We start from the raw sequence: 14,128 nt of genomic DNA on the forward strand, positions 1-14,128 counted from the left end.
GCAGGATCAGCCCTAAGCATCCTAAAGCATCCAAGAAAAGTGTGTATCCAACCTTTGCTTGAAGAAGTTTGTATTACTTCACTTGGGTGCCAGGGCTCTGTATCGCATGCCGTTTGGTCCTTCAGCTTTCAGGTTACTAGTCCTCATGGGTGCAGAGATGGTTTTGAGAAAAGTCAAGCTGACTCTGCCAAGTAGATATTAGAGGTATTTTGGGGACAGGGGACATGAAAACCTCTACGGAGAGCTTTGTGTAACTTATGTAAAGCACAAAGGGAGTTGTGCAACGATAGCCTTTTCTTCCTCAGATTGGCTCGTACTTTGGCAGTGAAGTGTGTCCCGTGGATGTGAATGGAGACGGCATCACAGACGTCTTGCTGGTGGCTGCACCCATGTATTTGGGTGCGCAGAACAAGGAAACGGGGCGGGTTTCTATCTACAAAGTGGGGCAGGTGAGTACATTTGGAGCAGGCAGAGATTGCCAAGGACCAAGTGGTGTCCCTGTAAGAAGTGCATTTATTTAGAATCTTTCTATGCTGCCTCTTCAGAGTCCTGCTCAAGGTGGCTTAAATGTAAAAGCCAAAGTATAAAACACAGACCATGAAACATAAGCAGCATAAAAACTGTCTGTAAAACAAAGCATACCATTAAAAAGCTGGTAAGATTAAAAGCCAGGTTTGGGGGGGGGGGGGTTCTGCATTCTCATTTTCCTGGCTTGTAAATTATTGTTTCTTCAGTGGTGGGATGGTCTGTTCTCCATGAGTTTTCTTCCCATTATTATTATTATTAATATTATTATTATTATTATTATTATTATTTAATTTTAGACCACCCTTCTCCAAATAGGTCTCAGGTCTATGTCCAGTATAAAAACCTGCAGGGAGATATGTCAGAAATAAATCTATGTGAGGCTGAATTAACCTCTACGGGGAGCTAAACACGTGTGGAATTGAAACTTCTCCCCCCATAGAAACAAATGAGAGTGTGGGAAAGCCCTGAGTTAAAAGGTGCATTTTTGCCTGACTCCTAAAAGAAAATGAAGTTGGCACCAGGCAAGTCTTAAAGGGGAAGTCCTTCCAAAATGAGGTGCTGCCCCAGAAAATACCCTGTCGCAAGTTGCCACCTGCTGCCACCTCACTTCTGAGAGAGCAGGGCTTGAAAAGCAGACTTAAGTGGCAGGCAGGCTAGTATGGGAAGAGAAAACTGCAGTGGTCAAGATTACTAGACAAGGGACTGTGCTTTAGCCAATGATGAGTCTGCCCCATGGCCCAAGGTCACCCAGCAAGATTCAAATCTGGGTAATGAGTACACATAAAGCTGCCTTTCCTGAGTCAGACCCTTGCTACATCAAAGTCAGTATTGTCTACTCAGTCTGGCAGCAGCTCTGCAGGGACTCAGGCAGAGACATCTTTCACATCACCTACTGCTGGATCCTTTTTTAACTGGGTATGCCGGGGAATGAACCAGGGACCTTCTGCATGCAAAACAGATGCTCTGCCACTAAGCCACACCCCCTGGGTCTTCCAGATATTAGTACAACACTCTTAACCGCTACACTGCATTGGTTTTTCTGACGTTCTTATGCTTTGATTTTTAATGTCTGTCTTTTAAAGCCACTCCTGTCTTTTAATGGGACACTCCACGCCGACCCAAAACCTCAAGATGCTCGCTTTGGCTACTCCCTGCTTGCCGTTCCAGACCTCAATCACGACACCTTCAATGATGTGGTGGTGGGTGCACCTCTGGAGGATAATCACCAGGGGGCTGTCTACGTGTATCACGGGTACCGCACCACTGTGCTGCCACGCTTCAAACAGGTGCGCAAAGGCTGTGTCAACCCAATAGTGTGCTGTGTGTATGTGTGTTTGTGTGTGTGTAAACATGTGAAAGGATGGCGTTTCTATCTCCATTATCAATTGCCCGTGCCTCCTTTGGAAGATTTGGGAAACAGCATTCTACTCTGATCTTCTACTTTAAAAAAAAGAAACAATCAAGGCTGCTTATACTTTAGAAGTGGGAAAGTACAAAATTAAAATCCAGACAGGAGTGATACAATAGCAAACATTCTGAAACACAAAGCATTAGCAGAAATTAGGAAGGCCAGCCTCCAGGGGGAGGGGGACACCGGGGGATACCTCTGGAAGTGCAGCTTGTCTCCAGACTACAGAGATCCGTTTTCCTTGAGAAAACAGATACTTGGGGTGGTGAGCTCTTCAGCTCTGTACCTCACTGAGTCTCCATCCCCAAACCTCCATGGGTTTCCCAGCCTGGAGCTGGCAACCTGACCCCATAACTGGTCCACCACCTTACACCTGTAGAAGGCAGGCCTGGCAGCAGAGGGACTCTACATCAGTGGTTCTCAACCTTCCTAATACCACAACCCTTTAATATAGTTCCTCCTATTGTGGTGACCCCCAACCATAAAACTATGCAAGTGTCCTTTCACAGAAATTAAACCGAAACTGACCAATGGCGTGAAGATCCATTGTTCATGACTGTATATAAACTGGATTTTTCCTGGGGCTTCTCAGTTCAGTTCTGACTCTTGTCCCACCATACCGATCTCACTCTTTTCCGCTGCTCCAGACAGACGAATGCTCTATCTCGATCTACCCCGCAAGGCTGTTGCGTGGATGGCGCCCCTCGGCCAAGCTGCTTGCCCTGCTGTGACCCCTGTGAAAGGGTCATTTGACTCCCAAAGGGGTCCCGACCCCCAGGTTGAGAACCACTGCTCTACAGGATCCCACCCATCATGTGGGATCCTGTAGGAAGCCACCTTTTGTGTTTTTAAGTCGAATTGCCGGGCGTAAATGGTGTATATCTAAAAGGCAGCCAAATGAAATCCAATACATTGCCAGGCTGGTGTGAAACTGTACAGAATATAAGAGGTTTTTTTCCCCAGAAAAGACCCCAAGAAAAAAGTCTAAATCAAAGTGAAACAGGTGAAAAGAGTAGACGGGAAGAAGGTAACACTGGGTTGGATTCACTCATTATGCATAATGGCTATTTGAGCTTCCACAGGGGCAGCTCAAGGGCATGAATGGATAAAGGAGTGGAAAACAAGGCAATGGATGGATAAAGCAAGCTGTGCTGTCCCCTCCTGTGCTTCCGTTTTTTGTGTATCTTTTAAAGCACTGCATGAGCATTTGTGCATTCATTCATTCTTTATCAATAAGAAGAAACAAAACATTATTTAAAGGCAAAAGCTCTCTAAAAACAGAGGGAGGGGGCAAGAGTGGTTTAAGGGTTTGCGGGGCCCGTAGCACCAGAGCCAGTTTAAGGATTTGCAGGGCCCTAGCAGAGTGCAGTTGTGGTGGGAGAAACCAGACTGGGGGTGGAGGGACCCCCTCCACACAGTGGAAACTGTGTCACCCCGTGTGTCCTTAAAGAGGGGAAAAGGGGGAGTTGAGCAGCTATGGCCCTGATCCGTGGTGGGGGGAGGCACTGTGTGGGACCCCTAGAAGTCAAGGCCTGTAGTATGTTCTATATGGATAAACTGGCCCCGGGGGCGTGGGAGTGGGGGGGCGTTCCTAGGTGACAGAGGCAACCAATCCGGATAATACACAGCCAGTTACTGCTTCTTACATTGAGAATCCCTCCACTCCCCAAAGAGATAACACTGTACTGATCAGGGACGATTCTGCAAGGGTGCTTCCCGAGTGAGTCTCACTCCTCTTAAAGCTGCCACGCTTCTTAAAAGGCTTCACCCCTTTGGCCTGTTCTTTCCACCAGCGAATTGAAGCAGCAGGGCTCCACCGAGGCCTCACTTACTTCGGCCGCAGCTTGGATGGGCAGATAGATATGGATGGAGACGGTCTGGTGGACCTTGCCGTGGGCTCCCAGGGTGCCGCCGTGGTCTTGAGGTGAGTGGCAGGAAGATGCCCAGACTTTGCAGAGCTGTTAAAAGTAACCCTTGGGGCAACATGGACTGAATAGAATACCCATTTGGGGCCAAACAAGGTGTGCGTGGCCCCACCCATAATAGCAGCTGCACGTCTCTTTTCACATTTCCTTTTCGTTTCAACTTATCCATGTTTGGTTGATTCATATCCCACCACTACTGAGGACTGTCTCACGGAAGGTTACAATGTGTAAACTGCTCTGGTGGGAGCGGTAAAAATAAAAGACTAAGGGCATTGTGGGCGGAGAAAGGGGCGGGGTGAGTCCAGGATGAAAACTTGAAGCGGTCAATCAGGTCGCTTGGCCTGGCCCAGACGTTCCAGCTTCGCAGGTGAGCGCATGGCTGGGTGAGGCTTCGCCGCAAGGAAAGGAGCAGGGGCACCGCCTTAGAGACAGCCCGGCTCCTTTGGTCGCCCTGAACCCGGGGAATTGGCCAGGAGGGGGGCAGGTGGGGGAGGCTTCAGCGCTGGGCTTGGAGCAGGCCCAGCATGTCCCAGACGCTCAGGGCCTGCTCCGAGCCCTCCACTGAAGCCACGGACTCAGGGGACATTGGGAGGGAGGGGGTGGGTGGGGCAGGCTTCAGTGCGGGGCTCAGAGCCCCACCCTGAAGCAGGGTGATCGGGGGGACAGCCGGGGGGAGGCCGGGGGAGGCTCCTGCACCCACCCACTGCCCGCTAGCGCCCGCTGTATTTTTGATACAGCGGGCTTAATTTCTAGTCAAGACATAAAACTTCACAGAGATAAAATTTTAAAAATGTACAACCCCACAATTACCAAATTACCTGGCTGCAGAATAAAAACCCCTCCCTCTCTTTCAGATGGAAACGTATCTGTTCTTAATTAACAGGCCAGAAACTTGGGTGTGACCATTGATGCCTCCCTGACTATGGAGGCGCAGGTCAGGAAAGTAGCCGGCCAGGCATTTTTCCATCTTCGCCAAGCCCGGCTACTAGCGCCCTACCTGTCCCCCGAACACCTGGCCACTGTGATCCATGCAACGGTCACCTCCAGATTAGATTTCTGTAACTCGCTCTACGCGGGCCTATCCCTGTCTCTGATCCGGAAGCTCCAGCTGGTACAAAATGCAGCCGCTAGGGTCCTCACCGGCACACCTTGGAGGGCCCACATCCAGCCTGTGCTGAGGCAGCTGCACTGGTTACCAATTGCTGTCCGGATCCGGTTCAAGGTTCTGGTTCTAACCTTTAAGGCTTTACGCGGGCTGGGACCCACATACCTGAGGGACCGCCTAGTGCCCTATGCCCCCCGCAGGGCTCTGCGCTCTGCGAGTGAGAATCTTCTGGTCGTTCCCGGCCCTAGGGAAGCACGCCTAGCCTCGACCAGGGCCAGGGCCTTTTCGGTCCTGGCCCCCACATGGTGGAATGAGCTCCCGGGTGAGCTGCGGGCCCTGCGGGACCCTTCAACGTTCCGCAGGGCCTGCAAGACGGAGCTCTTCCGCCAGGTCTATGGTTGAGGCTGGGGCTGCCGGGGTACATCGACTGCTCTCCCCCGGGCTTCTTGACATCATTGACCTCCTTCTCCTCCACCCCCCCTTTTTTAGGAATGGGGGTAGGAAAGGGATCTTATTATTGTGCTGCCATGTTGTGACATTTTAAAGTCTTTTAATGGGAGTTTTAATGGGTTTTTTAAGACATTGTAACCCGCCGCGAGCCATTTGGGAGTGGCGGGAAATAAATCGAAATAATAATAATAATAATAAATAATAATTAATGTATGTATGGATGGGCTCCCAGATCATCCACGGCCTGACCTCGACCCAAAACCTGGCGGATGAGCTCCGTCATACAGGCCCTGCCAAACCATGGAAGCTCCTGCAGGGCCCTCAGATATTCCGGGAGCTCGTTCCATCGGGTCGGGGCCAGGACTGAAAGGCCCTGGCCATGGTAGAGGCCAGGTGAACCTCCCAAGGGCCGGAATCTGCCAATAGATTAATACCCACAGAGCGCAAGGCCCTTCGGGGAGCATAAGGCTATAGGAAGTCCCTCAGATACATTTATACCTTGCCAGTGAAACAACCGATGTCAAAGCCAGTGAGAGTTCTGGAGATCTCTCTGTTTAGTCTTTCACTTGGCTTTCCTCACTCACTCACTCAAGCTCCCTTCACATGTTACAGCCAGCCTGCACGTATGTTCATATGCTTGTTTGTAGGAAAGAGCCAAGGTGCATTCACTTTACATATGGCACCAAGGACTAATAACATTAGGGTTTCAATGGCACGTTCTCTGGAAATGCTGTGAACGTAACTTGAGAGTGTTTCTAAAGGCAAGTACTGACAAATGCCATGTGGGCCGTGTGTGCCTTAACTATAACTAATCAACGTGGATTCTATCGCATCCTGTGTGGGAGCTCTTAAGTTGTTCTTACTTATTCTTTTTCTTGTTGCCGAGGGCGTCAGGTCGAGGAGGATCGTGCAGGTCAACGCTTCCATTTCGGCCCACCCTTCCTCGATCAACATTATCCAGAAGAACTGCTACAGAAACGGCAAGGAGTCTCTCTGTGTCGCCGCCGACATCTGCTTCAGAGCCTCTTCCCGCTCGCTGGGCAGGAGGGACAGCCAGTTTAGTGAGTAACCCCACGCCTGGTCTCGGCGGGTGGCAGCGATGGTCTCCAGCCTCGTGATTGGCCGAGGGCTGGCCCCGTGACTTAAACGGCCATCACACGTTTGCTTGGTCCTAGGTGTCAAATTCAACGTCTCCCTGGACGACAGGAAGTTTAGGACAAGGGCTGTCTTTGATGACACCTCCCAAAAACTGCTTCAGAAAAGGATTCGGGCCACAGTGGGCAGGACGGCCTGCTCGACGGTCCATTTTCACGTGATTGTGAGTATGGCATGCTTCATTGAGACTCTTCGCGTGGCACAAGAGCTTCCAAGTGGATAGAGCAGCATAAACTTGGCTGGGATGTTCTTTTACTGGCACGTATCCAGAACAGGGAGGATGCAAAGCAAACAGACACAGGTGTTTGTTTGTTTGTTGGCAAAAGTTCTCCCTTTATGTCAATGCAACTGGGGCAGGAACCCTGCTAAACTGAAGCTATCGTACTTTAGTCGCCTGATGAGTAGAGTGAGTGGGAAAGACAATAATGCTGGGGAAAGGCAGCAGGAGAAGGAAGACAACCCAACACGAGACGGATGGACTAAGTTAAGGAAGCCATGGCCCTCCATTTGGAAGGCTCTTAACAGCAGGGCGTTCACAGGGTCACCATAAGTCCAAAGCAGCTTGGCAGCACTTAGCAGCACACACGGGGGCCCTGCAGCTTTAAGAGCTGCATCAAATAATAAGGCTGCCAGTTCCTCCCTGGCCACAGGTGGCGATTTACTATTACTATTGCTATTGCTATTGCTATTGCTATTGCTATTGCTATTGCTATTGCTATTGCTATTGCTATTGCTATTGCTATTGCTATTGCTATTGCTATTGCTATTACTCCCTGCCACTCCCAAAGCTGGCTCGTGGCAGGTTACAACAATCCATCATAAAACCTCCGTAAAAAACCCTATTAAAAACAGAACATCCATCAGTCACAGGATGGTGGAGTAGGGTGGCCAGATCAGGTTAGAAAACTCTCGAAGATTTGGAGATGGGGCCTGGAGAGGACAGAGACCTCAGTGGTATATCAGGCCATAGATTCCACCCTCAAAAGCATCCGCTTTCTCCAGGGGAACTGTAGTTGGGAGATGAGCTGTAGGAGATTCCCAGGTCCCACCTGGAGGCTGGCATCCCTAAAGGAGGACTGAGCTTTGAGTTCTACCTGCTGCAATTCCTTCCCTTCTATAGACTACTTTAGCTAATAAGCTCCGACAGTCCCTGTTTCTTATTGCTGATATCTGCCCCAGCAAATCACTGTTCCTGTTATGTCTCTCTTCCATTGATTTCTTGTAAATATTTAAATATTTTAAATATTCCCTGCTTTTCTCCCAGTCCTGGGGGAGGGGAGAGAAAAGAATCCTGTGTAGAAGGCATCTAGGCTGGTACACCCTTCTCAAAAAGGCCCTTGCTCTACAGCTCTGGCTCTAGCTCTGGTCCTGGCTCTAGTCAAACCCCCTGCACTATGCAGGACACTCACAACCCTATCGCTCATCTACTGTAACCTGCCACCCCCTTGGGCCTTCACAGAATCAGCCTCTGTTTAAAAATCTCCAAAGAAGGAGAACCCACCACCTCCTGAGGAAGCCTGTTCCACTGAGAAATCGCTCTAACCGTCAAGCACTTCTGGAGGTTTAGATGGAATTTCCTTGGAATTAATTTCATCCCATTGGTTCTGGTCCATCCGGGGCAAGAGAGAACAACTCTGCTCCATCCTCTATATGGCAGCCTTTAAATACTTGAAGATGGTTATCAGATCCCTTCTCAGTCACCTCCTCTCCAGGCTCTAGTATGGGCAACAATGACTGACATGCCATCATTTTTAAAATGAATTATTTCTATCTATCTTCTTTAAAGCATTACCAGGCATTTCGCTTGTCGATGTCTTTGCCCCTGAGGATAGGAAAGCTCAGCTTTGTGAGATTTCAGCTGCTGTTTCACAGCAAAATGATCAAAACCCGTTAAAAAGAGCAAACTGGGACGGAGTTAATTGAGAGCAGAAAAGTGCAACCAAAATGATCAGGGCGGGTGGAGCACCTTCCCTAAACCGAAAAGAAGCTGGGGCTTTTTAGCGCAGAAAAAAACATCACTAATGAAGGGACAACATTGTAGAGGTTTCTAAAATTATGACTGGGGCATAGAGAATTCACAGAGAAAGACTTCTCTGCTTGGGTGGCCCCACCATGTGGTTCAAAAAATCTGCAAGGGGGAGTCATCCGGGATGGGGCGTGTAGAAAAATATGAAAACTTTAAAAGGAGGAGTGGGGAATTTTTTAAAAACCTGGAGCAGTAAAAGGCAATGTCTGCCCTTGTGCAAACAGAGGAGGCAGGAAAGCAATGTGGGTGGTGGTATTTCATGACCCCACCCGGAGGGGCAGGGGACCAGAGTGGGAGACCGGAAAGGGGAGGGGGAAAGGCTGTGGAAGCTGTGAGGGAAGGACAGCATGGGGACTGCAAGGAGAGCCAGAATGGGATGGGAGGGGTGGCAGCTGAAGGGGAAAGAACTAAGTGGGAAAAGTAGGTGAGGAAAAGGGAAGGAAGCAGGAGGAGAGGAAATAAGGACCAATAGGGCCAAGAAAAACCAAAGATGCCATGAGGAGAGGGGTCTGCAGATTTGGCTATGTCCACTGATTCAATTTTTTTTAAAGAGAGAGAGACATTTCTGGAGAATTCTGTCAGTAGCTATTCACCTCTCTTTCTCTCAACAGAATTGGTGTTAGAAAGTATCAGTAAGTTGTAACCAGCTTATGGCAACCCTGTATGGCAGGGAGCCAGCTGGCAGGGACTCATGGGCTCAACCAAGGTGCCTTCTGTGAGTGGGAAACAGGGAGAGCCCACCTGCCTGTCAAAACCATGCCTGATTTTGCCATTTGTCCATTTATTGCTTTGCTCAGTTTTCTCTCCATATAATTCATTAACTTCAGATGCCTAGGTGTAGGGGGTTTGTTGACTAGTGGGGAATTTCCTGTCCTGTTGCCTGGCCCACTGTCTTTACTGCGGCCTAGAAGGGTGATTGTGTCTCTCTAGCTAACTGAAAGATGGCATCCTGGATTCTTTGTGTCCAAATGGACTGGTGGGGGGAGCATGGGGGATTTGGAGGTTAAGGCAGAGCAATGGACAGCGGACATTCAGTCTTAGCAAAGCTTCGAGGTAGCTAGCATCATTGTTCCTTTCAATAAAGAGATTTTCCTACAAATGGCGTTTTCTTATTGAAGGCAATCTGCTGAAACATCACAATATCCTTCCTAGGAAACCCTACGTTGCCTATGGAAATCCTCACGTCAGGATATAGAAGCAGCATTGCTGGCATTGATATATTTTCTACCCTTTTGGAGCATTCAGGCTTGAAGCATGAGACCTTGCTAAAACACATCAGGTGTTGGAAAATAATCTTGGTTTCATTCCTCCCTTGTAGGACACTTCAGATTACCTGAGGCCTGTTGTGGTCATGGCCAAGTTTGCACTGAATGATGCTGAACCTGGCCCTGTACTAGATGAGAAATCGGCCACTACAGTGAAGAAACTAGTGAGTATGCATGGCTGAGGAGGGCACCATTGCTTGGCTCACTGGAGGCACACTGGAATTGGCCAATAAGCCTCTCCCACTGCCTTCATCATGCAGTGATTTCCATGCCACAGAATCGCCTTGTTGGTTGCTTTCCAGATCCCCTTCTTCAAGGATTGTGGAGAGGACAATGAATGCATAACTGATCTGGTGTTACAAGGGCAGATGGATATCACTGGATCCAGGTAGGAATCAGACCTAACACACACAGCCAACTGAGGAGGAGGAGGAGAAGGAGAAGGAGGAGAAGGAGAAGGAGAAGGAGAAGGAGAAGGAGAAGGAGAAGGAGAAGGAGAAGGAGAAGGAGAAGGAGAAGGAGAAGGAGAAGGAGAAGGAGAAGGAGAAGGAGAAGAAAAAGAAGAGTTGGTTCTTATATGCCGCTTTTCTCTACCCGAAGGAGGCTCAAAGCAGGTTACAATCGCCTTCTCTTCCCTCTCCCCACAACAGACACCTTGTGAGGCGGGTGAGGCTGAGAGAGCCCTGACATTACTCCTTGGTCAGAACAGTTTTATCAGCACCGTGGCGAGCCCAAGATCACCCATCTGGCTGCATGTGGGGGAATCCAGAATCGAAACTGGCTTGCCAGATTAGAAGTCCGCACTCCTAACCACTACACAAAACTGGTCTCACACCAAACTGGTTCTCAGGAGCCCCAAGAGAAGCACCAGGAAGGAACTGAGAAATCTTGGTCAGAAAATCTGTGTCAGTGACTTAGAATCCTTGGTCAACCCTGAATTAAGTTTCTTAAGGAAGTGGCTCATGTCTCCTAAGTCTGTATACAGTAAGTGGAGAGAAATACTTCGGAGATACAGCCATGTAACACTGGCATGACCAGTAAAGGGAGCAAACACATTAAAAAGAAGGAAATGAAGCAAAAGGGGCATGCAAACAATGAAAAGTGCAGAAAAGACCATCGTCTTCTCTCCTTGTTCCAGGCAGAAGCCTCATGTGATCCGTAAAGGAAAGCGGAAAGTCTCGGTGGATGTCCTCTTGGAAAACAAGAGGGAGAATGCCTACAATGCCAGCCTCAGGATCTGGTTTTCCAAAAACCTCCACTTCTCCAGCTTGGTGCTTAAGGTATGGTGGCCCCTTTCCTGGCTGGCATTTTACATGGTTAAGAACAGAGAAATGGAGGAAAAGTAAGGAAGCTACTGGCCTAGGGATGGGGTGCTAATAAACAGAAGAAAGGACATGGTGCAATAAACATAGTTAGTCTTTAAGGTGCTACTGGTTGGACTCTGGTTTGATTTTGCTTCGCTAGGCTATCACAATTACTCCTCCATAATAATATTTGCAGCAGGAAGGGCCATGCCTCAGTGGTAGAGCACCTGCTTTGCATGCAGAAGGTCTCAGGTTCAATCCTTGGCATCTCCAGTTGCAAATACTAGGTAGTAGATGATGTGAAATATTTCTGCCTGAGACCCTGGAGAGCCGCTGCCAGTTTGAGTAGACAGTCAGGACCTTGATGGACCACTCTTCTGCATGGCTGTAGCCCAAGGGTGAAAGTAAAGCTGTAGAACTAATTCATTTAATGTTAGAATAATCTATTTGGAACACTTCATCAATTTATAAGGTGCCTCTGATTAATCCGAAGCCAGATTTGTAATATTTGTTGTTGTGTTAGTTTAAATGCAAATATTTATTAAATGTGGCAGTTTGGAAGTGCCTTCTTAAAAAGAGGCATCACCTCCTCTGTGCAAAAGAAGAGGGCAGTCTAGAAATTTAATAAATTTAACCTGCCGTGGTATTAAGATAATCTGGCGGCTTCTGTCTCTGTCAGTCGCAAGGTCAGCAAGGTCACCCACAGCAGGGCTTTTACAGCTTTGCCCCCCACCCATTTGTTCTGCATAATGGTGTGGATGTCCAGCAAAATCTTAAACTGTATCTTTTGTAGGATGCTGTTGATGTTGATAGGCTGCCTGAGGAGATGGTGTGCTCCCCCTCACTGGCAGTCTTCAAGCAAAGGTTGGATGCACACTTTTCTTGGATGCTTTAGTATGCTTAGGGCTGATCCTGCGTAGAGCAGGGGGTTGGACTAGATGGCCTGTATGGCCCCTTCCAACTCTATGATTCCGTGATTCTAATCTGGTCTCCACTGGAGTTCTTTTTAACATATACCACTGCGATCCTACTCTTTTGAAACAGTGTGGTACAGTGTTTAGCATATTGGGTTAGGAAGGGGTAGAGCTTAGGCTAGTGGCTCTATTTCATGCTGCCCTACCTCATGGGGTTGTTGTGAGTGGAAAATGGTGGAAGATAGAATCACCCAGCTAGAGATCCTGGGAGGAAGAGCTGGATTGGGGTGGGGGGGACACATAAAATCTGCTGCTTTAATTCTGAGTATAGTTAGGTAAAACTTGGTGACTTGAACTGCACATTTTTAGTGACTTCACTTTATAAGCAGGCCTTCTTTTGAATTTTCCTTTTTGTATCTAGATCTAGAAAGATAACCGTTAATCTGTCTGTAGCAGTAGAAAAGAACGAGAGTCCAGTGACATCTTTAAATCAAACAAAATTTGTGGCAGGGGGTGAGCTGAGTCGCAGCTAACTTCTTCAGATACAGGTAGAACCTGAGTCCATCTTACGTATCTAAAGAAACTCATGAAGCCTCATCTCCTGCCACAAATGTTGTTAGTCTTCAAGGTACTACTGGATTCTTGCCCTTTTCTACCGTTTGTATCTGTTATTCGAATAGGATATCTGTTGCTTTTGGATTTTTGGATGTGTATTTTTATTTATTAATACGGAAACACATCTACTGTCGCACCCTCTGAAATGGAAATGGGCACGGTTGTGACATCTGTTGTCGCGCCACAGGAAGCGCACCTGTAGATGGTGGCTGGTGATGCCCAGTGCTGAGCCTGGCTCACTGTGCTGCCACCTGTCTTCCACGACTGCTTCTGCCCTCAGAAGAGCAGGGACAGCCTCAGAAAACAGGCAGCAGCACAACCAGCGGGGCTTAGCGCTAGCCCTCACCAGCTACTGCCTCAGCTATCATGTGGAGTGTGTTTCCATATAATGGCCAAGAATCCTGTTTTCATACAATTTATTGTTGTACTAGCTTCAAAGCCCATTCCTTAGAACGGGCATTGAAAGCCCCCCCCCCCCCAGCCAGGCAGCTTAAGGTAGCTTTGGGCCCCTCGTACTCTGGAGCAGCTCGCAGCCGGAGACTGGCCAGCTTGTTAGCAGGCAGTCAGTGGCCGGGAGGCCCTCATTAGCAGGCCTGCTTAGCAGGCCGGGATGTGCTCGTTAGCGTTAGCAGGCCCTCTACCACGACCCTTTGCCCAGGGCCTTCTCCCCTTACCTGCTGCTGACTCCAGGCACTGAGGCACGTCTGAGAGCAAAGAGGCTAGAGTCCAAGGACAGAGGGCGGGAGCTGCATTCTGATTAGCCTATTCCAACTCGGACAGCCAGGACACATTCCAACCCCCAGGCTGTTTCACAAATGTTAAGAAGATGGATAAGGATAGCCTTGTTTGAAGCGAAGCAGGACATCTATTGCCCCAGTAAACACAGTGCTAAGTAGAGCTATACACTTCTGATCCCATGGACTTAAGCGGGCTTAAAAGGTCTAATGCTGGTCTTCATTCCCCATGGGGGTCTGATAGGATCTGGATACCACCACACCGTTCCTCCGCTGTTCACACAAAAGGCTTGTCAGGTCAACTCCATCCTGTCCTTTCCTCCACAGGGCGAGAACCCGGTGAAGCTGGAATGCACCACCCCATCCGCCCAAACCCGTTCCTGCAGCGTCGGCTATCCCGTCTTCAGGGCCTTGGCAAAGGTGAGAGGCCTGGCCTTCTGGGCACTCTGCCCCACTAAGTGCCTTTTCAGCTGCAACATTACATTTCTCATCCCTCAGTACAGAGCCAAAGATGACTGCTTGAAAAAGGAAACAAAAGGCTAAGAGGGGTGGGTGGGAATCAAGGGAATGGCAGGCCAAGATTGTTAGGGGGCTGAACAGTGTCTCAGGGATGCTTTGACAAGTGGGGAATGAGGGTGGCCAGCTCTGGGTTGGGAAATACCTGGGGATTGTGGGGGTAGAGACGGGTGGGTGGGATTT

General features: G+C 48.9%; 1 protein-coding gene across 1 annotated transcript in view; it reads left to right on the forward strand.

The window, feature by feature from the left end:
* Nucleotides 1–14,128, forward strand: part of ITGA10 (integrin subunit alpha 10) — an 80,755-nt gene that overhangs the window by 45,505 nt on the left and 21,122 nt on the right. Inside the window, exons 13-21 of the mRNA XM_077326671.1 lie at nt 306–449; nt 1,611–1,814; nt 3,730–3,860; nt 6,311–6,477; nt 6,592–6,734; nt 9,916–10,026; nt 10,165–10,250; nt 11,001–11,142; nt 13,757–13,849. Coding sequence (XP_077182786.1) covers nt 306–449; nt 1,611–1,814; nt 3,730–3,860; nt 6,311–6,477; nt 6,592–6,734; nt 9,916–10,026; nt 10,165–10,250; nt 11,001–11,142; nt 13,757–13,849 — 1,221 coding nt within the window. The remainder of the gene's footprint in view (nt 1–305; nt 450–1,610; nt 1,815–3,729; nt 3,861–6,310; nt 6,478–6,591; nt 6,735–9,915; nt 10,027–10,164; nt 10,251–11,000; nt 11,143–13,756; nt 13,850–14,128) is intronic.

This window comes from Paroedura picta, chromosome 1 (genome assembly GCF_049243985.1).
Source record: "Paroedura picta isolate Pp20150507F chromosome 1, Ppicta_v3.0, whole genome shotgun sequence".
Taxonomy (NCBI): domain Eukaryota; kingdom Metazoa; phylum Chordata; class Lepidosauria; order Squamata; family Gekkonidae; genus Paroedura; species Paroedura picta.